The sequence below is a fragment of the Thalassophryne amazonica genome, chromosome 6 (genome assembly GCF_902500255.1).
Source record: "Thalassophryne amazonica chromosome 6, fThaAma1.1, whole genome shotgun sequence".
Taxonomy (NCBI): domain Eukaryota; kingdom Metazoa; phylum Chordata; class Actinopteri; order Batrachoidiformes; family Batrachoididae; genus Thalassophryne; species Thalassophryne amazonica.
This window is the reverse complement of record NC_047108.1, coordinates 74575562-74599783: the sequence shown is the minus strand read 5'-3', so window position 1 is coordinate 74599783 and position 24222 is coordinate 74575562. Positions and strand designations below refer to the sequence as shown.

The window sequence follows — 24222 nt, the reverse complement described above, 5'->3', positions numbered from 1 at the left end:
AGCACCCGTCCCTATAGGTGATGCGTGATAAGTGGCAGATACGGACTGTAGTGTGCTAAGACTAGATTTGAAATCAGCTTTTAGCTTCCTCAAAAGCCCTATCACACGAATCGCAATGCCATTTAGCATCTTTATGTAGCAACACTGTCATTGGTGCTGTCACTGTTGACAAATTCTGTATGAATTTCCCATAGTAACTTAATAAGGAAAGAAATGACCTCAACTCTGTCATGTTACTGGGAGTCTTTGCTTTGGAAATAGCCTCACATTTTTTCCTGCAAAAGGTATATCCTCTCATCATCAATCATGTGTCCCAAACATGACACACAGTGTTAAAAAAAAAAAAATCACACTTGTCACTGTTTACTTGCAGGTTGTGAGTTTTCAGCCTTTTTAGCACTTCTTCCAATTTTTCTTGTGCCTCTCATGGTTCTTTCCAATAATCAATATGTCTTCCAAGTAACATATGACTCCGTCTAACCCTTGCAACACAGATAAAGTGTGACTTCTAATACACTGTTTTACTGCTTTTAAAAGATGATGACAGTGTTTGGAGTTTTATTTTTTATTCATTCATTCTCATGTGTTTGTGATCCTTGAATTTACCCAGCAGCGAAAAGTGAAAGTGAAACCGATTTATCAGAAGCCAACAGTGTAATCTGTTGTGGCTGGGTCCGAATAAATATTAAAGTTATCGGGTATCTGTAATAAAGATAAATTTTTAACAGTTTAGCATCATAAAAGATAACTTTTCAATTATTGGATTAATGGTTATCGAAGCTAACTTTCTGGTTAGCTGTGCCCACCACTGTTTGATAGTCACCAGCAACAACACTAAATGATTGTCACAGTGGCTGTGATGGAATCACTCACTCATTCACTCATGTATTTTATTGTCCTATGATGTCACATGCACAGGGTAGATGCCATAATATCTTCTTTTGTCTTCTGTTTCCACAGTGATGTGGGCTAAAAAAATTGGGCAGCATCTTGCCCACCCAACACGAACAGTGGCAGGGTGGTTTATCATAAGGTTTCTCAAATTTCATAACACTCTTCTTGAGGAAAAGGCTGTGGAGCTCAGCAGGATCCTACCAGGGGACACGGTGCTGGAAGTGGGCCACGGCCCTGGTTTGGGTCTGCAGTCAGCAGCCAAGCTACTCACAGGGCCCACAGGTCACCTGATCGGCGTGGATTACTCTCTGTACATGCACCAGGTGAGACATGAAACGGTCAGTAAAGCTTATAATAGTCTCTGTCACACCAAAGGCAAGATACAGAATGACATGTTACACCTGTTAAGCCTGTTAATCCTTGTTAAGCCTTTAATCCCCGCTTATTACCTGAGACAATAAAACATGGCCATCAGGTATTGCTCAGGCTTTGCATCTGTCCCTCTGTCCCTCTGTCTGTGTTCAGCATAAGTCCAGTCCTATTACAGCCAGAGTCTTCAAATTAAGTGGCCTGTGCGTGCGTGTGTATGGCTTATAGGTGACGGACAAAGTGGGGAGAGCTGACATTTGCTGTTTGGTATGTGTTGGGGCGTGCCCTGTTAGGCTGGTCTGTGTATTTTCTGTCCCTTTTGTCTGTCTGTTGGGGTTTGGTATTATCTATGCGCGCATTCCTGGGCAATGTCTGGTGGATGTGTCTGGGGGGAACTGTAGGCACACCACCTCCCTGGTTTGTGTGGGGACTGCCTGCGCCGTGTGTTTTCACCCGTGTTGTGGTTGAGGTGTGTGTGTAGGTGCATGTTCTTCTGTCTTAGTCATCTTGTCTTGGTATGGTCCTGTCTCTTGGTCTTTGTCAGGTTTGTTCTCAGCTAGACATATAAGAAAAGAACCAGACAGAGACGACATGTCTTTAGTGGGCTTTGCAAAGCGGAGACACACAGACCCTGACAGCCTCGTGCAGTTCTCTGATGTCTCCTCATTGCATGGCCCTTTTATTGAAAAAAGAAACAAAAGATAAGAGGAGTGAGTTGATTCCATCATCACAACATGTTTGTGCAGATACATTTGTAATCAACTGAATCATTCATGTGTCATGTGTAGATATGTTTGCAAACAACTGAATCATCCTGAATTTGTACAGAGTGACAACTGAATCATTGTGTCATTAGTGAAAACAACTGAATCATTCCTGATTTTTAGGTACAGAGTGAGAGGTTTTTGCTGAAGTTTGCTAAAAACTACAAACAGGCTGCAGCTGTGAATATCTGAAAGAAAAACAGTTTGCAGATTCTTAACATACAGAAAGAACTATTTGCAAATGAGCAGATGTTAATAGACGATAATAAACGATAAACATGTCTTTGACAATATAATTGATCTAACAGTCTTCACTGTCCACAGTCCTTATTGCTTATATTCTCAGTGTTCAGCAGTTTTCCTGTGTAATTATTAATGGTCAGATATGTCTTATTGTTCTCACTCCTTTCCTTCTGAGTTCAGTTGTGAAAATTCTTAGTTTTGGGTTTTATTGTCCTTTTACCTGGTTTGTCAGTGTATTTTTGTATCTATTCGTATTCTTGTATTGCTGTTCTTTACAGTGGTCTCTGGTTTTTCAGGTTGTTCTTATGGCTTTTCTTTGGTAAAATACTGGCAATATTATGCTTTCTGTTCAGCTCTGTGTATATTGGATTGCCACCCTCTGGTGTTCGGTTTGTGTTGTTACATGACATGTCTTCCCTGTGTATTCTCTCACTTCCTCCCGTGTTCCAGTGTTTCAGTTTTCAGTTGTCATCACCAGTGATTAATCAGCCATCTCACAGTTATGAGTGTGCATGTCTAGGAAAACCTATAGCACTTTCGGGTCAACGGTCACAGGCCCAAACAACGGTTTGCTGCAGGCTTAAAACAATATGGCTGGAGTTTGCATGTCTGCTTTCTTCTTCACTCGTGTCACAATTCCACATATTTTTGCTCAATCTTGTGTGGCTGAACACCACTTGTCCCTCTAAGAAGTAACTACTTAGCATGCCGGAGTCTCATTCATTATTGGAATTAACCAGACAAATTGCACCACCAACTAAGAATGGTAAGACTAAACACCGACAGGAGCCAGTGGGAGCCAAAGAGCGATCAATCGGTCAGTCCTTTCTATGTCCGGGCCGGGTGAGGTTTCCCGTGTGTGAGTCAATTAAGCCGCAGGCTCCTTGTGGCGCCCTTCATCTCCCCGTCTTCTCGGTGTCCTCACACCAGTACCCAGACCTACTGCCCAGGGGGTCATGGGATAATGCTGCCTTGATTGCTAGTTGGCATTGCTTATGGTCGGAACTACGACGTTATTGATAATCTTGGAACCTCTGACTTTCGTTCTTTATTAATGAAACATTCTTTGTCCAAGAATTTCACCATCTGCTGGCTGAATACCAATGCCCTGGCTGTCCCTCTTAATCATGACTAAGGTTAAGAGAAGAAAACCCACAAAATAGAACTGCAGTCCTATTCCATTATTACTTGCTGGGGTATCCAGTGACCCGGCCCACTTTGAACAGTAACTTTCAAAGTAAATGCTTCAGACCGCGTTATAACTGATAAAACCACCCGACTCATTGAGGAAATGTTGTAATGTAGATTGTATTTCTTTGGAGGTGTTTTTTTTTTATCATCGCTACATTGTTACATCTGATTCTTTGTTATACTAGATACTGAGATTTGTCACTGTATTCCTTTGTTCTGTTTACCTCTAATATAGTCCTAAAAAAACCGTTGGGGGGGCGAGAGGTGGGGGCTGGGACAGATGGCAGCTCGAGCCCAAAATCCAACCATAAGCTTTTTGACTGCAACAACTTTAATAAGATATGCTATTGGAGATGGAATTACCGTGATTGCTGACAATAGACAGACACAAAATACTGATAACCAGAGAAAGAAATAGCTTGGATTTAAATAGTCACTCACATGCATTGGCTGTGTTTGGGTCAGATGACCTCTCTCCTCTCCCACAGTGCAGTGAGAGTGTGAGATGGATGGCTTATTAGTTCTGTTGCTTTTGAGCCTGATTTGTTTGCCTCCTCACGCTGATCAATTGTGTCTCAGACTCAGACTCACTTTTATTGTCACTCGACCCTTACAGGCAGAAAGAAATGCAGTTTCTCCAGGTCTTGGTGTAGTTAACTGGGACAATTTTTTTAACCTAACCTATTGTATAAACCTTTCAATATAAACTTTTGCAATGTACAATATGCGAACCCCTGTGGCCATAGAAGGCACAGGGGTTGGCATACAAGGCACACGGTCAGCAGCAGCAGAAGCGTTAGAGTATTAAGAAGGTGACTATGTGCTTGTTAGTGCAATGTTCACAGTTCGGTGGTGGATGTTGAACTGTTCAACAGTCTGACAGCATTTGGGTAGAAGCTGTTTTTCAGTCTGGACGTTTTTGCCCGGATACTCCGCAGGCTCCTTCCAGAGGGAAGGGGTGTGAACAGACTATGCGCAGGGCGGGTGGAGTCTTGGAGGATGCAGGTGGTTTTGTCTCTACATCTGGAGATGTAGATGTCCTCAATGGGTGGTAAGCTGCATCCGATGGTCCTCTGTGCAGACTTCACCACCCGCTGCAGCGCTTTCTTCTCTGCCCCCGTGCAGCCACCATACCACACAGGGAGGCAACAGGACAGGACACTCTCCACTGCACAGCTGTAGAAGGCCCTGAGGACCTCTGTGTTCAGTCCGGTCCTTCCCCAATTTCCTCAAAAAATAGAGACGTTGGTGGGCTTTCTTGATGACAGCCATGGTGTTGGTGTGCCAGGTGAGAGTGTTGGAGAGGTGGACTCCAAGATACCTGATGGAGGAGACGATCTCCACTGCAGCTCCGTTGATGAAGAGGGGGGAGGGGGTGCTGGGGGCTGACCTGCGGAAGTCAACATCTATCTCCTTGGTCTTCTGGATGTTGAGGATGAGGTTGTTGTCTCCGCACCACCATGTCAGGTTCTCCACTTCTCGTCTGTACGCTGTCTCATCCCCTTGGCTAATGAGCCCGATCACTGCTGTATCTTCTGCAAACTTAACAACAAGATTATTCTCATGCTGGGCCCTGCAGTCTGTTAGTCCTTCTGAAATCACGCTGTCTTCTAAGTGTGTTTTCTCTCTGTCAGTTGAAACAATTGGGTTTTTGCATCTGCGTTTATTTGTCTGTTTTTTTAGCAAGATTACACTAAAACTACTGCATGGATTTGATGATATTTTCACCACAGATAGATATTAGACCAAGGAAGACCCATTACATTTTGGAGGTGATCAGGATTCAGATCCGGATTCTGGATCAAGTTTCACTTTATATAGGCTTTGAAGGATTGCTGTTCGCAGAATTATGTCAAACTACTTCCCGGATTCTCACCAAATTTGTACCACAGACAAATATTAGGGCATGGAAGACTCCACTAAATTTTGGAGGTGAACTGGATCAGGATTGGTGGATGTCAGAAATCTCTGGTTGCTCTTGTCATATTGTGTGTTTATTCCACTGTAACTGTTAGGGTTTTGGTTGTTTTTTGTCACTTTGGGTTTGGTCTCATGACTAAAGACTCTTGCTGCATTTTTGGTTCTTATTGTCATTTTAGATTTTTGTCACATTACAAAGACTCTTGTTGCATTTTTGATTCTTTGGATTTTGGTCACATTGTTAAAGACTCGTGCTGCATTGTTGGATTGGGTCACCTTGGACCGGTGATGCATTATTTAGTAACGCGTTACTCTAATCTGACTGCTTTTTTCAGTAACAAGTAATCTAACATGTTAATCTTTCCAAATCAGTAATCAGATTAAAGTTACTTCTCCATGTCACTGTGCGTTACTATCATTTTTGCATTGCAGGTCGATCGCAGCATTAAATTGGCCCGTGGGCAGGGGTCGAGGTTTGACTGAACTGCCCACTTCATCCACTTTCAGCGAGCTGCAAGCTTTTCATCCGCGGTTTTCTGCAGCAACTATGAGTTGAATAAACAGTCATCATCTCTCAAAGGACAGTGGTGACAGCAGACAAAGACATTTTTATGTTTTTTTTCTCCTTTATTTAAAACTCTGCACCAAGCCGCTCTGTGTGTCCTCGCTAAAAACAGCTGATCCGCGACACGTTAACAAATAACACTATTTCCACCCAGATGTGCCTGAACTCTCTTTCTGGGGATGACATGATGTAAAAAACGCTGATACAGCTTCTTGCCTGTCAATCTGGTCGTGTTTTCTGGATGAATATATGTTATCCATTCTTCCTGCTCAAGCACCAAAGCAGGGGTGAATCCAGATGGAAAGGGGGCATGGAGGGGGGCAGGGACACCCTCACAACACCCCTAGATTATAGGACCAGTTTTGAAGCCTTTTTTTACTCCTACTCTACTAATACTACTTATAATAATAATAATAATAATAATAATAATAATAATAATAATTTCAATAATAATAATTTCAATAATTAAAATGTTCAGAGACAATTTAAATGTTAGAAAAATGTTAAAAAGAATTTAATAGTTAGAAATTGAAAGTTTTACTGTTACAGTGCTGTCAACAGTTAAATATGAGGTGAAGAAATATGTCTTTATTTTCTTTTATAAACCAAGTATTTATGTTAATTGAAGTCAAGAATGGGTGACTATAAAGTGGAGTACTGGCAAAGCAGGTTATCATTTTCAAAACAGGCAAAACTGATCATCATTTTATGTTGAGGTGGCGGGGGGTGTTGTCGGTAGCTGCTGAAAGTAACTAGTAATCTAACAGTTGCTTTTAAAATTGAGTAATCAGTAAAGTAATTGGATTACTTTTTTCAAAGTAACTGTGGCAACACTGCCTGGGACTATGTTCACCTTCATTATCATCTGGAAAATAAAACACTAGTTTGTTAGGTTGTTAGACTAACCTATCTGTGTCTGCTGCTTGCATCGGGTTCAGTCTTTGTCTTCTCAGTGGTTTAAACCATAACAGTATGCTTATGTATTTGGGTAAAGGATGAACACTGCGAATATGGGAAGTTGACAGGACTAATATTTTTGGAGAAATTTGCAATATTAGCTAAATGGAAATTGGACAGTGAACATTGTGCTGCAATGCACCATGGGAGTTTGGGGTTTTAAATGTTTTTAACCTTTTTTTTAACCAGATTAGTCCCATTGAGATCGAGACCTCTTTTGCAAGGAGACCTGGACAATTCTGACATTTCCAATTCACCTAACCTGCATGTCTTTAAATGTGGGAAAGCTGGAACACCTGAGGGAACCCACACAAACACCGGGAGAACATGCAAACTTCACACAGAAAGGCCACAGGTGGTAATCGAACCCATGACCTTCTTGCTGTGAGGCAACAGTGCTAACCACTAATCCACTGTGCTGACCTGAAAGAAAATGTTTTTGTGGTTCATGTTACCTATTTTATAAACACTACCCAATGTCAGGCCATTGTCATAGCCAGTGGTGGCCACAAGCTAACCAAAAAGTTAGCTTCCATAACTGGTAATCAGCTACCTGAAAAGTTATCTTTTTTAACGCGAAACCGATAAACTGCCTAAAGGAAGCTACAGATAACTGATAACTTTTAACACCTGATTTTGAGTTTAAACACAGCCAAAGCTCCTGATAGAATCAATGGCGATCAGAAACCCAAACAGCCAATAAGCCAGTGCTTGTCTTTGTGTGCTCTGCCCCCTGCTGTAGGAAAGTGGTCCCGAGATGAGGCAGAGGTCTTGAAATGGAAAGCAGGTTTGAATTATGGTTTTGCTTTAAAAATAAAATTATTCCAGATAGAATAACTACATTAATGTAAACTCTTAAAATGTACAAAGTGATATATAACACATATCTGTTAATTTAAAATAATGCACTAATTCTGAAGATTTGAACATTAACACACAGATCCCCAAAGGGGATTATGGGTAACTAAGCCTCCGCTCATACTGATTGGTTGAGTCATTCATTCTATGTAAAAACCAACACAAGTGAATCAATGTAACGTGTTGGTGTTTACAAATAAATGTGCTTTTGTAAAATATGTCATTTTTTTCATTTGTATAAAAAAAGAAATTTTCAAGATCCCACTAGACAGCGCCCAAGTGCACGCGTGATGACATCACAACTCTATCCGGTTAGGGAGACAAGGGTTTCTTTCAATAACCCGAACTGTCAAAAAAACTTTCTGGTGTGTGGTTGGAATTGTGTGGCAATAGGAATCACCTTTTGAATGTTTGAATAACAATGCCTGTCACACAAAGAAGTCAAATAATAGTGAAAACATGTTCAGTGCAGTGTCATAACGCATCAATCAGTCGCTCCATGAGGTGTCATAACATCTGATCAGTTAGCGGCTCGGTGCGGTGTTATAACAGATCAATCAGTCACTCCATGAGGCGTCATAACATCAAGCCTGGTTCACATGGCAGATAATTAGACCGATATCGACCCGATCTTCCTCTTCCAACAATCTTAAGGACACCCCGACAATCGTGATAATACTAATATAATCTTATCTGATATTCCGGCCGTGTGTGGTTTGTAAGAGTGTTCTGATCTGCTCAGAAGGATGTGAGGAGCTAAATGTGACATGCAGCCAATCAGAAAGTGAGGTGTTTGACCTGGGAATGTTTGTGTGTGAAATCTGTTCATATGTGTTGTTTTTACCGTATGGCTGACACCACACACTGTACAACTAAACCTGTCAGATCTATGATTGTTGTTATCTCCACGTGTGTGGTCTCTCAGGTTTTGGAAACTACAGATAATTTTAAAATCCTGCGGTCGACAACACTGTGATATAACCGGTTGCCAGTAGATGGCAGTGTTCTATGCATTTTGACGCAAGTTATATCACACGGCCTGTTATATCAGTTATATCACACGACGACACCACCCTGGTGGGTCTCATCACCAAGGGGTCGCCACAGCAGATCAATCGTTTCCATCTCACCCTGTACTCTGTATCTTCCTCTGTCACACCAACCACCTGCATGTCCTCAATCAGCACATCCATAAACCACCTCTTTGCCCTCCCTCTTCTCCTCCTACCTGGTGGCTCCATCCTCAGCATCATTCTCCCTATATACCCTGGGTCCCTCTGCACATGTCCAAACCATTTCAATCTCGCCTCTCTGACTTTGTCCCCAAACCATCCCACCTGAGCTGTCCCTCTGATATGTTCATTCCTAATCTTGTCCATTCTTTCACCTCCCAAAGACAATCTCAACATCTTCAGCTCTGCCACCTCCAGCTCTGCCTCCTGTCTTTTTGTTAGTGCCACCGTCTCTAAACCGTACAACATAGCTGGTCTCACTACTGTCTTGTAAACTTTCCCCTTCACTCTTGCTGATATTCTTCAGTCACAAATCACTCCTGCCACCTTTCTCCACCCACTCCACCCTGCCTGCACTCTCTTCTTCACCTCTCTACCACACTCTCCATTACTTTGAACAGTTGACCCCATATATTTAAACTCATCTACTTTCACCACTTCTACTCCTTGTAACTGCACTATTCCACTGGGCTCCCTCTTTCACACGTATGTACTCAGTCTTGCTTCTACTGACTTTCATTCCCCTTCGCTCCAAAGCATATCTCCACCTCTCCAGACTAGACTCAACTTGCTCTTTACTCTCACTACAGATCACAATGTCATCTGCAAACATCATAGTCCATGGGGACTCTTGTCTGATCTCATCCGTCAACCTGTCCATCACCACTGCAAACAAGAAAGGACTCAGAGCTGATCCTTGGTGTAATCCCACCTCCACCTTGAATGAGTCTGTCATTCCGACTGCGCATCTCACCGCTGTCACACTATTCTTGTACATGTCCTGCACTACCCTAACATACTTCTCTGCCACTCCAGACTTCCTCATACAATACCACAGTTCCCCAGGTCTTCTCTTGGCACCCTGTCATAAGCTTTTTCTAAGTCCACAAAAACACAATGTAACTCTTTCTAGCCTTCTCTGTACTTCTCCAGCAGTATTCTCAGAACAAACACTGCATCTGTAGTGCTCTTTCTCGGCATGAAACCATATTGCTGCTCACAGCAGTACCTGTTTTCTAAGCCTAGCTTCTACTACTCTTTCCCATAACTTCATGCTGTGGCTGATCAACTTTATGCCTCTGTAGTTACTGCAGCTCTGCACATTACCCTTGTTCTTGAAAACAGGAACCAGCACACTTCGTCTCCACTCCTCAGGCATCCTCTCACTTTCCAAGATTTTATTAAACATCTGGTTAGAAACTTTACTGCCATCTCTCCTAGACATTTCCATGCCTCCAGTGGAATGCCATCTGGACCAACTGCCTTTCCACTCTTCATCCTCTTCATAGCAGCCCTCACTTCTTCCTTACTAATCTCTTGTACGTCCTGATTTACTCTCACCACATCATCCAGCCTTTTCTCTCACTCATTTTCTTTATTCATCAGCTCTTCAAAATATTCCCTCCACCTTCTCAGCACACACTCCTCACTTGTCAGCACATTACCATGTGCATCTTTTACCACCCTAACCTGCTGCACATCCTTTCCAGCGCTGTCCCTTTGTCTGGCCAATCGGTACAAGTCCTTTTCTCCTTCCTTACTATTCAACTACTTGTACAGCTGGCAATATGCCTTTCCTTCACTTTTCCCACTTCTCTTTTCGCCTTACGTCACATCTCCTTGTACTCCTGTCTACTTTCTTCATCTCTCCGACTATCCCAAAACTTTTTCTCCAACCTCTTTCTCCTTATGCTTTCCTGGACCGCTTCGTTCCACCACAAAGGTCTCCTTGTCTTCCTTCCACTGTCCAGATGTCATACCCAGTACTAGCTGTCTCCCTCACCATATCTGCAGTACTTTTCCAGTTGTCCAAAATTGCTTCCCCTCCAACCAGTGCTTCTCTCACCTGCTTGCTAAATTTCACACAACAGTCTTCATTCTTCAGCTTCCACCATCTGATCCTTTGTTGAGCTCTCACTCTCTTCTTCTTCTTTACCTCGAAAGTCATCCTACAAACAACCATTCTATGCTGTCTAACGACACTCTCTCCTGCCACCACCTTACAGTCTCTGATTGTTTTAGCTTGCATCTCCTAGAATGTAGTCCACCTGTGTGCACCTTCCTCCACTCTTATATGTTACCCTGTGCTCCTCCCTTTTCTTAAAGTAGGTATTCACCACAGCCATTTCCATCCTTTTGCAAAAACAACTACCATCTGTCCTTCCTCATTCCTATCCTTGATACCATATCTACCCATTACTTCCTCATCACCTCTGTTCCCTTCACTAACATGCCCATTGAAGTCTGCTCCTATCACCACTCTTTCATACTTGGGTTACACTCTCCACCACCTCATCTAACACACTACAGAAATCTTCTTTCTCCTTCATCTCACAACCTACCTGTGGGGCATATGCACTGATGATATTCATCATCGCTCCTTCAATTTCCAACTTCACACTCATCACCCTGTCAGACACTCACTTAACCTCCAACACACTTTTAACATACTCTTCCTTTAAAATGACCCCAACACCATTTCTCTTCCTGTCCTCACCATGGTACAACAACTTGTACCCACCGCCGATGCTCCTGCTCTTACTTCCCTTCCACTTGGTCTCTTGCACACATAATATGTCTACCTTTCTCCTCTCCATCATATCAGCCAGCTCTCTCCCTTTACCAGTCATACTACCAACATTCAACAAAGTCCCCACTCTCATTTCCACCCTTCTAGTTTTCTTCTTCTCCTGCTGTTTGTGGAAACGTTCTCCTCCTCTTCTTCATCGTCTTCGCCCAGCAGTAGCCCAATTTCCACCGGCACCCTGTTGGGCAACAGCACTGGTGGCAGATGTTGTTAACCCGGGCTGCGACCGATCCGGTATGGAAATTAGATTCTTAGTCTGCATATTTGGGTTGGCTTGTTTTACGCCGGATGCCCTTCCTGACGCAACCATCCTCATTTATCTCAACTCAACTCAACTTTTTTTCTTATATAGCGCCAAATCACAACAAACAGTTGCCCCAAGGCGCTCCATATTGTAAGGCAAGGCCATACAATAATTATGAAAAACCCCAACGGTCAAAACGACCCCCTATGAGCAAGCACTTGGCCACAGTGGGAAGGAAAAACTCCCTTTTAACAGGAAGAAACCTCCAGCAGAACCAGGCTCAGGGAGGGGCAGTCTTCTGCTGAGACTGGTTGGGGCTGAGGGAAAAAAAAACCAGGAAAAAGACATGCCGTGAAGGGGGGCAGAGATCGATCACTAATGATTAAATGCAGAGTGATGCATACGGAGCAAAAAGAGAAAGAAACAGTGCATCATGGGAACCCCCCCACAATCTACGTCTAAAGCAGCATAACCAAGGGATGGTCCAGGGTCACCCGATCCAGCCCTAACTATAAGCCTTAGCGAAAAGGAAAGTTTTAAGCCTAATCTTAAAAGTAGAGAGGGTATCTGTCTCCCTGATCTGAATTGGGAGCTGGTTCCACAGGAGAGGAGCCTGAAAGCTGAAGGCTCTGCCTCCCATTCTACTCTTACAAACCCTAGGAACTACAAGTAAGCCCGCAGTCTGAGAGCGAAGCGCTCTAATGGGGTAATATGGTACTACGAGGTCCCTAAGATAAGATGGGACCTGATTATTCAAAACCTTATAAGTAAGAAGAAGAATTTTAAATTCTATTCTAGAATTAACAGGAAGCCAATGAAGAGAGGCCAACACGGGTGAGATATGGTCTCTCCTGCTAGTCCCCGTCAGTACTCTAGCTGCAGCATTCTGAACCAACTGAAGGCTTTTTAGGGAACTTTTAGGACAACCTGATAATAATGAATTACAATAGTCCAGCCTAGAGGAAATAAATGCATGAATTACTTTTTCAGCATCACTCTGAGACAAGACCTTTCTGATTTTAGAGATATTGCGTAAATGCAAAAAGGCAGTCCTACATATTTGTTTAATATGCGCTTTGAATGACATATCCTGATCAAAAATGACTCCAAGATTTCTCACAGTATTACTAGAGATCAGGGAAATGCCATCCAGAGTAACGATCTGGTTAGACACCATGCTTCTAAGATTTGTGGGGCCAAGTACAATAACTTCAGTTTTATCTGAGTTTAAAAGCAGGAAATTAGAGGTCATCCATGTCTTTATGTCTGTAAGACAATCCTGCAGTTTAGCTAATTGGTGTGTATCCTCTGGCTTCATGGATAGATAAAGCTGGGTATCATCTGCGTAACAATGAAAATTTAAGCAATACCGTCTAATAATACTGCCTAAGGGAAGCATGTATAAAGTGAATAAAATTGGTCCTAGCACAGAACCTTGTGGAACTCCATAATTAACTTTAGTCTGTGAAGAAGATTCCCCATTTACATGAACAAACTGTAATCTATTAGACAAATATGATTTAAACCACCGCAGCGCAGTGCCTTTAATACCTATGACATGCTCTAATCTCTGTAATAAAATTTTATGGTCAACCGTATCAAAAGCAGCACTGAGGTCCAACAGAACAAGCACAGAGATAAGTCCACTGTCCGAAGCCATAAGAAGATCATTTGTAACCTTCACTAATGCTGTTTCTGTACTATGATGAATTCTAAAACCTGACTGAAACTCTTCAAATAGACCATTCCTCTGCAGGTGATCAGTTAGCTGTTTTACAACTACCCTCTCAAGAATCTTTGAGTGAAAAGGAAGGTTGGAGATTGGCCTATAATTAGCTAAGATAGCTGGGTCAAGTGATGGCTTTTTAAGTAATGGTTTAATTACTGCCACCTTAAAGGCCTGTGGTACATAACCAACTAACAAAGATAGATTGATCATATTTAAGATTGAAGCATTAAATAATGGTAGGACTTCCTTGAGCAGCCTGGCAGGAATGGGGTCTAATAAGCATGTTGATGGTTTGGATGAAGTAACTAATGAAAATAACTCAGACAGAACAATCGGAGAGAAAGAGTCTAACCAAATACCGGCATCACTGAAAGCAGCCAAAGATAACGATACATCTTTGGGATGGTTATGAGTAATTTTTTCTCTAATAGTCAAAATTTTGTTAGCAAAGAAAGTCATGAAGTCATTACTAGTTAAAGTTAATGGAATACTCAGCTCAATAGAGCTCTGACTCTTTGTCAGCCTGGCTACAGTGCTGAAAAGAAACCTGAGGTTTTTCTTATTTTCTTCAATTAGTGATGAGTAGAAAGATGTCCTAGCTTTACGGAGGGCTTTTTTATAGAGCAACAAACTCTTTTTCCAGGCTAAGTGAAGATCTTCTAAATTAGTGAGACGCCATTTCCTCTCCAACTTACGGGTTATCTGCTTTAAGCTACGAGTTTGTGAGTTATACCACGGAGTCAGACACTTCTGATTTAAAGCTCTCTTTTTCAGAGGAGCTACAGCATCCAAAGTTGTCTTCAAAGAGGATGTAAAACTATTGACGAGATACTCTAACTCCCTTACAGAGTTTAGGTAGCTACTCTGCTCTGTGTTGGTATATGACATTAGAGAACATAAAGAAGGAATCATATCCTTAAACCTAGTTACAGCGCTTTCTGAAAGACTTCTAGTGTAATGAAACTTATTCCCCACTGCAGGGTAGTCCATCAGGGTAAATGTAAATGTTATTAAAAATGATCAGACAGAAGGGAGTTTTCAGGGAATACTGTTAAGTCTTCTATTTCCATACCATAAGTCAGAACAAGATCTAAGATATGATTAAAGTGGTGGGTGGACTCATTTACTTTTTGAGCAAAGCCGATAGAGTCTAATAATAGATTAAATGCAGTGTTGAGGCTGTCATTCTCAGCATCTGTGTGGATGTTAAAATCGCCCACTATAATTATCTTATCTGAGCTAAGCACTAAGTCAGACAAAAGGTCTGAAAATTCACAGAGAAACTCACAGTAACGACCAGGTGGACGATAGATAATAACAAATAAAACTGGTTTTTGGGACTTCCAATTTGGATGGACAAGACTAAGAGACAAGCTTTCAAATGAATTAAAGCTCTGTCTAGGTTTTTGATTAATTAATAAGCTGGATGGAAGATTGCTGCTAATCCTCCGCCACGGCCCGTGCTACGAGCATTCTGACAGTTAGTGTGACTCGGGGGTGTTGACTCATTTAAACTAACATATTCATCCTGCTGTAACCAGGTTACTGTTAGGCAGAATAAATCAATACGTTGATCAATTATTATATCATTTACCAACAGGGACTTAGAAGAGAGAGACCTAATGTTTAATAGACCACATTTAACTGTTTTAGTCTGTGGTGCAATTGAAGGTGCTATATTATTTTTTCTTTTTGAATTTTTATGCTTAAATAGATTTTTGCTGGTTATTGGTGGTCTGGGCTTGGGACCGGCACTGGAATGTACTGGCTGCACACCCCATGTGGCTGAGTTGCCTTGACTGTCTCTGCACTAGTTTAATTTTAGCTGCCACTTATCTCAGTGAACAGTGTGCTCGTAGTTCTTCATTGCAAAATTCTTTTTTTTGTGTCTTCATTTTGTGTCTTCATCAGCTTCTTATTTATTATTGTTTACTTGAATGCTAGCTATGTTTGTCTTATTGACTACCTTACTGTCAGGAATATTTCACCATGGGATGGTGGGAAACGTCATTTCTTTTGCTTTATATGTCTGGTACATGTGAAGAATTGACAATAAAGCTGACTTTGACGAAAGCCCGGTGATCCCCATGGGCAAAATGTTAGTATACATATATATATATATATATATATCCCTCTGGCATGTGTGTTCTTCAAACTCAGAGGCACAGTACCAGAGGCACAGTACTGTAGTTGTTCTTAGGACTGCATTATTCTGGACAGAGACCTCTGATGTTGTGCCTGGAATCTGCTGGAGCCACTCTTTCAATTTGGGCAATACAGCTTCTAGTGCACCTATTACCACTGGGACCACTTTGGACTTTACCTTCCACATCTGCTCCAGTTGTTCCTTCAGCCCTTTAAACTTCATATTATCATGCTCCTTCTTTCTGATGTTGCTGCAGCTCCCATGTCTCAACTCAACTCAACCTTTTTTCTAAAGCATGTTTAAAATGACAGCAGTCGACAAAGGTGCTGTACATAATTTAAAAATGGGCACCAAGTTAGCCCAGTTGCAAATGAATAAATTAAAAATAGCAATAAAACAGGCAATAAAACAAATGAAAGACAAAGTAACATAAAGAGTAAAAAGTAGTAGGAAATAGTTTAATTTGATTTAATTTATTTTATTTATATAGTGCCAAATCACAACAAAGCTGCATCGCATAGGTAAGGTCTAACCTTACCAAACCCTAGAGCAAGCCCACAGGCAACAGTGGAAAGGAAAAACTCCCTCTGATGATTTAAGGAAGAAACCTCAAGCAGACCAGACTCAGGGGTGACAATCTGCTTGGGCCATGCTACTGAAAGTCTAGACAATTATAAAGCAGCATTAAGCAACAGGAAAAATAGAAGGAATACTAAGGTGAACCAGAGATGTAATCACTCATTTAGGAAATGCCAGAGAAAAGAAACAGGTTTTTAAAGAGGATTTAAAAGTTTCTAGGGACAGGGATGATCTAATATTAAAGTGGAGACTATTTCAGAGCCTGGGGGCAGCCGCTGCAAAGGCTCTGTCACCTCTCATCTTTAATCTGGTTTTAGGCACCTCCACCAACAGTTGATCAGAAGACTTTAAGGCTCTGGTGGGGGTGTAAGGAAAAAGAAGCTCCAAAAGATGCACTGGGGCAAGGCCATTGAGGGCTTTAAAAACAATAAAAGAAGTTTAAAATCAACACTGTGATGGATTGGAAGCCAGTGAAGAGTAGTCAAGACCGGCGTAATGTGGTCAGACTTTTTCTTTCCCAAGAGAAGATGAGCAGCAGCGTTCTGAATAAGCTGAAGGCAGTTTAGAGAGGTGTGATCCAAGCAAACGAACAGAGAGTTACAGTAATCGAGTCTACTTGTGATGAAGGCATGGATAACCTTCTCAAGGTCAGTCCTAGAGAAATATGGCTTGGACTTGGCTAAGAAACGGAGTTGGAAGAAACTTGTTCTAACAACAGGACTGATCTGCTTATCAAATTTAAAATGGCTGCCAAAAATCACCCCAAGGTTCCTCACACAGGAGTGAATGTTGGAACCCAGGGGACCCAGGACATCAGCAGAGCAGGCTGTGGACAAACAGGATAACCTCCGTCTTGGATTCATTAAGATTTAATAAGTGAGCACTTTTCCAAGATTTGACTCCACTCAGACAATCCAATAATTATGTGCCTTGCTGGGAGTGTGCAAAATTTTGTTATGCCTGCATAATGACAATAAAGATCTTGATTGATTGATTTATAATGGCTGCATTGGGTCACTGCCTAATGACTTTAGTGGCAGGTAAATCTGGACATCATCAGCAAAGCAATGGAAAGATAGTTGGTATTTTTGAAAGATACTGCCAAGAGGCAACATGTATAAAAGGAAAAGAATAGGACTGAGAATGGAGCCTTGAAGGACTCCACAGGTCAGTGGGGCCACATCTGAAGAAAAGTGGCCCAGCTGCACAGAAAAGCTCCACTCTGTGAGGTAAGAACTGAACCAGGTGAGAGCAGAGCCTGTAATGCCCACACTCTGCTCCAGATGATGCAGCAGAATCACGTGCCCCACTGTGTCAAAGGTAGCTGACAAATCTAAAAGCATCAGGGTGGCAGGACTACCTAAGTCAGCAGCTAAAATCAAATAATTAAAAACTCTCAGTAGAGCAGTTTTGGTGCAATGTCTGGGTTTGCAGGCAGACTGAAATTTTTCATAAATGTCATGCTGGGCTAAAAATGACTGCAACTGGATGTAGACCACTCTCTTTGAGATATAGACCTAAAATTTGAAAGGATGAAAGGATCGCCTTAATCAACAGAAAATTAATGTGAGAAATTTTTATTTTGACGTGACATTTCTTGCTTGTGCGTGAGAGCGTGAGTTTGATGCTGAAAGTGTGACTGTCACACCACATGCATGAGATTAGTCAACCCTGGCACAGATTCATTGGCAGGGGATCATCTAGCACCCTGGAGTGGGGGCTGTTGTCGCCAACCGAACAGTCTGCCCGAAAAATCACTCCACCCTGCCTTCAATGCGCATGGATCATTAGCCGCAGTCCACAGATTATCACCTGGTTTCTGCTTAAAACTGCCCTCCAGCCATCATCTATCTCAGTGACAGACATCTGAAGCTTTTGTACAACAATCATTTCCACATAAATTCAGCATTATTTCATAATAAAAGACAGATGAAGCGATCAGAGTGCTGTGGCTACACGAGCTGCTAGCTGATGTGTTCACTGCGTGTCGGTCATTTCAAAGTGTCATTGAGTTTCGCCTCGTTTCTGCTTAAAATGGCCTTTACTGACTTTAGAATGATTTAAGAGGTTTTACCTTGTCATCTGATGGTTAATAATCCCTTTAATCCATTTGATCTCTTTGGGTGAAGAGAGTCAGACTCAGGCGAGCTGCTGTGGTCCCAAATGACGCAAGCGCAGTGAAGGCAAACGGACCGATTTTTAGGGATGAGACCATTTGGTCTGTGACACTGGTATCCATCCATCATGTCATCACTGGGCATGTCACCCTGTTAGAGTGTATTCCAAAAGCAGACTGCAGTGTGCTCCATCAGCTTCAGCCAGGGCATTTCATGGTCAATGCAATGCCCTGTGGTGTGCAGCTGTCAGCATTGTGTGACATAATCAGTGCCTTGAACAGAGAAAAAAGTTCAGAATCAGCGGGCTGGAAAATTGCACCAGCAATTGAGTTCACCAGGAGTAAACTGACAGGGAAGCAGAGAGAATACTAAGGTGCTCACCGGCAGCTACAACTGAGCTTCATTAACAGACCCAGAATTTAGATGAAGTGAGGCCAAGACCTGTTTCTTTGCTAATAAGATGAGTTAAAGGGATAGGAAGCATTGTTCCATATTATGCCAGTATGCTAGCCATACAAGAAAGAGAATAGATGTGTGTTATGTCTGGACTTAAATGTTTTTACAGAATCTGACTGTTTGATCTCTGTAGGGAGATAATTCCACAAAACAGGGACATGATAAGAGAAAGATCTGTGGCCTGCAGACTTTCTATTCACCCTAGGGATACCAAGTTGTCCTGTACCCTGAAAACACAGAGCCCGGGCTGGTACGAGGTCTGTGAGAAAAGTATCCGACCTTTTTATTTTTTTCAAAAACTATATGGATTTGAATCGTGCGCTTGCATCAGACAAGCTTGAACCTTCGTGCACATGCATGAGTTTTTTCACGCCTGTCGGTTATGTCATTCGCCTGTGGGCAGGCTTTGAGTGAGCACTGGTCCACCCCCCTCGGCAGATTTTTATTGTTTAGGAATGGCGGAGCGACTGCCGCTTTGTTCCATGAAAATTTTTTCAGAAACTCTGCCAGACAGCCAGCTGGAAACCATTTGGAAGATTCAGGTGGCTTTCGGTGAATATTGTATCGGTATCACACGGATTAAGGACCATTAAAACTGGTTTAAAAACGGCCCACAGCGCTGGAGGGCGCGCCACGCCCCGAGCGGCCATCGACAGGCTGAAACGAGCAGATCACTAACAAATTTAAGGCTCTGTTGATGCAGGACGTCGTGTGACTAGCAGAGAAGTTTCATAAGAGGTCGGGATCACCACTTTATCGGCACATTCCACTGTTAAAGGAGATTTTGTAATGAAAGACATGCGGACGGATTCGCGCGTCGGGACGCAGCCGCTCATGGCGCTGGACAAACAACACCTCCGTGTTGGAAGTCTCACAGGACAAGTTGGAACATGCCCAGCTGTTAAACAGTTTCTCGGATACTCACTCGACTGAAAAACCATCGAAAGCCGTCTGAATCTTACAAATGGTTTCCAACACGGAGGTGTTTTTTGTCCTGCCGCGCCATGAGCCATGAGTTTCTGAAAAAAATTTCATGGAACAAAGCGGCAATAGCTCAGCTGTTTGCTGAGAATGAAAATCCGCCAAGGGGGCTGGACCACTCCTCCCACAAAGCCTGCCCACAGGCGAATGATGCAACCGACAGGCGTGAAAAAACTCACGCATGCGCACGAAGGTGCAAGCTTGTCTGATGCAAGTGCACGTGATTCAAATCCATATAGTTTTTGAAAAAAATAAAAAGGTCAGATAGTTTTCTCACAGACCTCATACATAGGGTGTAATTAGGTCAGCTAAGTAGAAAGGTGCTACTCCGTAAATCATTTTTTATAACGGAACCTTAAAATCAAACCTCACAGTGACAGGAAGCCAGTGAAGAGACACAAAAATGGGTGTATAGTGGTCAAACTTTCTGCTTCCTGTCAAAACTCTGGCAGCAGCATTTTGAACCAGTTGGACACATCTAATGTTAGATGTGGTAAACCAAAGAATAAAACATTGCAGTAGTCCATTCTTGAAGAAACAAGTGCATGGATCAGAGTCTTTGCATCAGCCATAGCCTAGGTTTTGAAGGTGACCTATTTCGCAGGTGGAAGAAAGCAGTCCTTGTATTATCTCTAATGTTTTGGTCAAAGGACAACATGGGATCAAAAATCACCCCAAGGTTCCTCACTTTGTCAATGTGATTTATGATACACAAACCTAGGTTAAGTGTTGGCTGGTCAAGCTGATGTCAATGTGTCACTGGACCAAGAACCATCATTTCAGTGTTGTCCAAATTTAAAAGAACTTGCTGGACATACAGCTTTTCACTAAACTGTAGTGGTGTCTGAGACCATTGCAAGCAGAAGGTCATTTTCCACTTTAGTCAAAGCTATCTATGTGGAATGATGCATTCTTAATGCAGACTGTAGTGGCTCAAGTGATTATTCTCAGTAAAGTGGTTGACAAGCTGCTCTGTGTGTGCATGTGCGTGTGTGCATGTGTGTATAATATGGCAATGTAGATGGGGAAAACACTGGTAAATATTTCAATCAATATTATGTTCTCTTTTTAAGATGGCAAGTGAGCTTATGAAAGACCTTGTTGCCAGCGGGAAAGTGACCCTGCATCACTGCAGTGTAACACCAATGCCCATAGCAGACAACACAGTGGATAAAATTTTTCACTGTAACTGCTACTACTACTGGCCTGACCTCAAGAAGGGAACCACAGAACTACACCGGGTGATGAAACCAGGTATGCAATGAAAGTTTTACAGAAAGATATACTACACATCAAGACCTTCTCTTTTAGGGCCCATTCTAGTACCTAGTGTTTGAGAAAAAAGTGCTGGCCACTTACCGAAATCAATACCACATTATGTGTCTGATCACAAAGATTCCAAAAAGGTATAGTTTGGACGATCTATGACTGAATGTTATGGAGTTATGGGGTAAAAACATAAAGAATGGTGACAATGGTCAATTTCAGTTTGTGCAGGAGTCAAAAGTTAAAATTTTGGTTAAAAGGTGGTGCAAATTATTAGTTGAACTAATAGGATTAATAAATGGAATAGTTTTGACTGTGTTGAATACCTGGTTTGCAAAGAAAATTTAAAACAATGTCAGTGTACATTGGATTCTATGGCATGTGACATATGTGACCCTGTAATGTGACAACTGAGCACGACACATGGTGCAAACTGTTCCTTTTTAAAACCCTTAAACTCAACCAATAATTTGCATCACATTTTACAAAAGTTGGAGCAACTTCATCTTTTGATTCCTGTATAAACTGAAACTGACCTTTGTCACGATTGTTGCTGTTTTTACCCCATAGCAGTCAGTCATAGATAGGCCAAACTATATATATTTTTGAAATATTTATGATCAGACAAATTCAGACATTTTTAAATTTTGACCTCTGTGTAATTTTTCATTGACCCCTACCTGGCCACCATATTGGATTTTCAAGTGGCTAGCAATTTATTCTCAAACACTAATTTATGAAGAACATTCATGCCAAATCTGATGCTGTCACCAAGTGAACAATTCTGGTCAAAAGACGTACTTATCTGCTACACTATGTACAGAACAAAAACCGATACAAACGGCTTCAAAATTTGGTATAAATTACTCATACGTATCCTCAATCTGTCACAGTGTGACAGACAACATTTCCTGTTATCACAGGCCACGCATACCTTTGTTACTCTTTTGATCATTCCAGGAGGTCTGATGGTGACCACACTCAGGCTGTCATCCGTGTCTTTTGTTGCATCAATGGGAGTGTTGCCAGGGGAGAACTGGCGCCCGGAGCTCTACATGGCAGCTCTGACCGACTCTGGCTTCACTGATGTCAGAATGGAAAATGGACGACACAAATCTACCCCCTTTCAAGTTATCTATGCCACTGCTTCAAAGACATTGTGACCTGTAGGTACCCTGAAACCTGCTGGGAACTCTGTATGCCACAGTTAAATCAAACCAATAAAGAAATCCCAATTTTCTGACTAATCCTGCTTCCCTGTGTGTCCTGTGCTTCATCATTAAAGTTGTACATGATACAAATAATGAATGTTTATGAGTTCAGTGGTACAAATATTTCATGAGGTGAAAGCTGGAACATACCATTCAATGAGGCAAAGCCAAGTTGAATGGTAAAAACGGGATTAATGATCTTAGACACGGGGAAGGGACCGACGACCCTGGGAGCCATTTTGCACAGAACCCCAAGTGAGGCGTGGACAACCAAATCTTCTGTCCCGCAGAATAAGCCAGAGCAATGGACCATTTACGGTCGGCGGCCATCTTATAAAGGGCTGAAGAGCGATCCATGGCTCGCCGAGCCCGCTCCCAGGTTCATTGGCACCTGATGATCAAACTGAGAGCAGACGGAACTGGGGAATGAAGGACAGTGGGAGAGAACAGAGAAGGCTGATGACCGTAAACCACATGGACTGGAGAAAACCCGGAGGAAGCTAACGACAAACTGTTGTGAGCTAATTCCATCCAAGATAGTTGTGAGGACCAAGTGGATGGATGCTGTGAACATAGAATTCTGAGACCCTTTTCCAACTCTTGATTAAACCGTTCAGACTGACCGTTAGCCTGGGGATGGTACCCAGACGTAAGGCTGGAGGTGGCCCTGAGGAGATGGCAGAACTCTACCAAAATCTGGAAATAAACTGTGGACCCCGGTCAGAGACAATGTCTTGCAGAAAGCCATGGAGACGGAAGACATGTGTAAGCATTATCTCGGCAAGTTCTTTAGCAGAAGGCAGTTTCAATAAAGGCACAAAATGACATATCTTGGAGAGGCGATCTACAACTGTTAGAATCACAGTATGTCCCTTTGAGGGCAGAAAGCCAGTGACAAAATCTAGAGAAATATGAGTCCAGGGTTGCCTAGGAATAGACAGGGGAAATAAAGACCCGGCAGGAGGATGAGTGGATGATTTATACATAGCACAAACTTGACAGGCGTTAATAAACTTGGCAACGTCTGCAACCATACGAGGCCACCAAAACCACTGTTGAACCACAAACAAGGTCTTTTTGATACCTGTATGGCAGGAAAACAGGCTGCTGTGACCCCATTCAATAACTTCCTCTCTAAGAGTGACTGGGACAAATAACTTCCCCGACGGGCAGCCAACTGGAGTTGCTTCGTTACCGAGAGCGCTTCTAACCTGAGACTTGATGTCCCACGTGATGGCCGAAACAAAACATGAGGCCGTTAAAATATTACCAGACTATGCAGGAGGGTCAGGACCATCAAATTGTCCGTACAACGTGTCCAGTTTGCTGTTCTTAGTTCCGGGTCGATACATGAGGACAAAATTGAACCTACTGAAGAAGATTGCCCACCGAGCTTGACAAGTGTTCAAGCGTTTTGCAGTGCGTAAATAAGCTATGTTCTTATGATCACTGTACACAAGAAATGGCATTTGTGCCCCTTCAAGCCAGTGTCGCCACTCCTCCAAGGCCACTTTAACCGCCAGCAGTTCACGGTCGCCAATGCTGTAGTTGCACTCCGCCAGAGACAACTTACGAGACAGATAGGCACATGGATGCAGCTGTCTGTCTGTGGGACTCAATTGAGACATGATCGCTCCCACATTAATATCTGAAACATCGACCTCAACCACAAGCTGCCGCGCAGGGTCAGGAAGGAGTAGCACCGGGGCAGCTGAAAATCGTTGTTTTAGGACCCTGAAGGCCTTGTCACATTCCGGAGTCCATTTAAATGCCTGGAGAGATGAGGTCACATTGTAAAGGGGTGTAGCAACCGAGCTAAAATTAAGAATTGCGAACCCTAAAAACCCCTGAACCTCTTTCCGACTACTGGGCACGCCCAGTCCCGCACTGCCGCCACCTTATCTGAGTCCATT

The 24222-nt window shown here is 42.5% G+C and overlaps 1 protein-coding gene across 1 annotated transcript; it reads left to right on the top strand.

The window, feature by feature from the left end:
• The first annotated feature begins 938 nt into the window (after window positions 1-938).
• Window positions 939-22345, top strand: zgc:194242 (uncharacterized protein LOC100005854 homolog). The gene is made up of 3 exons (XM_034172513.1): window positions 939-1217; window positions 20906-21086; window positions 22059-22345. The coding sequence occupies exons 1-3, from the start codon at window positions 963-965 to the stop codon at window positions 22259-22261; spliced, it is 639 nt and encodes a 212-aa protein (XP_034028404.1). The 5' UTR covers window positions 939-962; the 3' UTR covers window positions 22262-22345.
• Window positions 22346-24222: the final 1877 nt, after the last annotated feature.